This window comes from Melampsora larici-populina (assembly GCF_000204055.1).
Source record: "Melampsora larici-populina 98AG31 unplaced genomic scaffold MELLAscaffold_168, whole genome shotgun sequence".
Taxonomy (NCBI): domain Eukaryota; kingdom Fungi; phylum Basidiomycota; class Pucciniomycetes; order Pucciniales; family Melampsoraceae; genus Melampsora; species Melampsora laricis-populina.
In genome coordinates, this window is record NW_006768931.1 from 279 (window position 1) to 2801 (window position 2523).

The window sequence follows — 2523 nt, forward strand, 5'->3', positions numbered from 1 at the left end:
TTTCGCTTCGGGTTTGCTTCGATTACGGGCAAAAGATGGTTTTTTTTGGTTAAAATGATAATATTTCGTATTGCTCAATCGCTACAAACATATTAAGAATGATACATGTAAAGACACGATAAAGTAGAAGTCTATATACATATGATAATTGAGATGAAAAATAATGTAATAAAACAAAGATGACTGAGCAGCACTGAGCCACCTCAGGCTCCGGAAGCGTCTGCATTTGGTTGGGAAGAAGGGGGTAGTGCCAGTGGTAAGGCAGCAGCTGCTATAGTCACAGCTTCGTTGTCTGGTATTTTGAAGTTGGTAAGCTTTTGGATATCGGCCAGCTTGTTCTCACCGTTGAAGATTCGCTTGTCCTCGTCGAGGATAAGTTTGTAGAACCTATGAAAACGGTACATAAGTATGATGATTCAGACAATGAGAGATGGGTAACTCACGCTTCAGTGAATCGGGCCCCATTCAATCGCAAGTTACCGAGTTGTTGATCCACGGTTTTCCAGATCGAAGAGCCGTTTCCTTGGGTAGAAATCTCGAGAAATACAGCTTGCATTCTCTAAAAAAAAATGAAGATTTTGATAAGTGAACAGCAGAGCTGTAGATAAAGGCTGGATGAAACGATGCTTACCAAATATGCGTAGCGCGATCTCTTTGCGAGGTCGTTTGTAGCTTCGAGTACAACTTCTTCATCAGTTGCCGTTCTTTTGTCGAGACCAGGGAAGTCCGCCATCTAAGTGAAGTAAGTACACTCTGTCAACAACTTGTCTGGCTTGTAAGAGGAATTGAATCAAGACAATTGAACTTACAGAAAGATATATATTTTGTAAAGTTGGAAGTGGGTTTTCCACAAAGCCACGATTGGGGCTAGCATTGTGACGGAGCTAGAGAGATGGATACAATTTTCAGTGAGAGCATGTAGTTACATGAAAACTTACTTACGAGGTTATGTAGATTCTCTCGAACAATTTTGAGTCTTTTCTTGATGAAGGTGATGAGGTCCTTGGGAAAACGGGTTGTAGATCCTGGTAAAAAGTTCCTGGTCTTCCAAGCAGTATCCTGTCTTTGGAGTCGGATCTCATGGATGTAGGATTTGTTAGGTTTGAAGATGATTTAGGAAAGTGAATCAAAAGCGAGGTTACAAAAAAAGACTTACTTGAAGAATCATCTCAAGTGAGTGAGTGAGTGTTCTCTTCTCGCCTATTGTGGAGATAACACCCTTGGTAATGGTATACGCTTGAAGGGTAGGGTCACCGATAGACTCAAGGAGTATGTCGACACAAAATTTCTACAATAACTAGGTCAGTTTGAAGACTGGAGGAAATGAATTGAAAACAAAACTGACCTTGAGTTCTTCCGTTGGTTGCCACACAGTACCCGAAGTGGTTGAAGTGCTGTTGCTTGCTGAACTAGGAGCAGGATGGGATGTTGATATCTGATTGAGTCTCTGGACAATATCCTGATGACACTGAGCTGTGTACACAAGTAACGCGTTTAATCGAGGATCATTTTCCAATCGATTACTACAAATTCGAGCATGCTCTCGGTTTTCAGTGTTCAGACTAGCTTGAGTAGCAAGGGTATCAAAGACTGGAAGGGGTGCTAATTGAGTTGGGTTAGATTGATGGCCTGGGGGAATCTGTTGGTTCGAGGGTGATATTGATCAACGGTTATGGTGGTCTGATGCTTGAAAGCCACCTACATATACAGAATCAAGGTGCAAGATAAAATACAAAAGCAAGAAGAAGTGAGAACATATAAGAAGAAAACTTACGATTGGGGTTGGGAAAGCGTTGTGGTAAAGTGGTGGAGCTTCTATGACCTGCTGGGTTGCTGGGTCCCGAGTAAGGATCAAATCGACTATCCCGAGGCATAAATGAGTCGATGTTATATTGGTTCAAGCTGTGATCATTCGGGTTTAAAGGTCCACCTTTGAAAAAAAAATGTGAGATGTGAAGGGAAACAAAGATAAAAAAAATCCCATACGGAAAGGTGGAGCACCATTTCCATGAGAACTGTAATCGTATGGGGCAGAACCACCCTGTGACATGATAAAGGGTTTGGTGGAGTTTTGAGTTGACTGGTTGAGGTGAGGTGATGGAGAAGTGATGGAGAAGAAGAAACCAACTTGACCGTTTTTGGGGATATGTTGCATCACCGTGTCACCTGTTACAGTAATTACAAGTGTAACAAGTGACATGTTGAGCATCTGCTGTTCTCCTTCAACAGCATCCATTTTGGCAATGAAAGACTTGTGATAAGTCAGAAATCTCATGGGGAACATATATTTTGGTAGATGATATATTGGACAAATAATAAAGAAGGGTCAAATGATATTTGACTCTACCAAGAGCTTGAAGTAAACAAATACAAGTGAAAGACAAGTAAAAAAATATAAGATATCACTTTTTCTGTTTCTTTGCCTTTTCATCTGTCCACTTCTTTACGCCAACATTAATGGCCAGACTCCATTCTGCTGGTGTGATTTCCAACTGATCAATGTCAGCCAATCGCCGATGAGTT

At 41.2% G+C, this 2523-nt stretch overlaps 1 protein-coding gene across 1 annotated transcript; it reads right to left on the reverse strand.

Moving 5' to 3' along the window:
* Positions 1–733: 733 nt before the first annotated feature.
* MELLADRAFT_85878 (uncharacterized protein) lies at positions 734–2236 on the reverse strand (the record flags this gene model as incomplete). The annotated part of the gene is made up of 8 exons (XM_007419364.1): positions 734–763; positions 810–884; positions 943–1077; positions 1157–1261; positions 1346–1629; positions 1775–1930; positions 1987–2080; positions 2129–2236. The coding sequence occupies 8 exons, from the start codon at positions 2234–2236 to the stop codon at positions 734–736; spliced, it is 987 nt and encodes a 328-aa protein (XP_007419426.1).
* Positions 2237–2523: the final 287 nt, after the last annotated feature.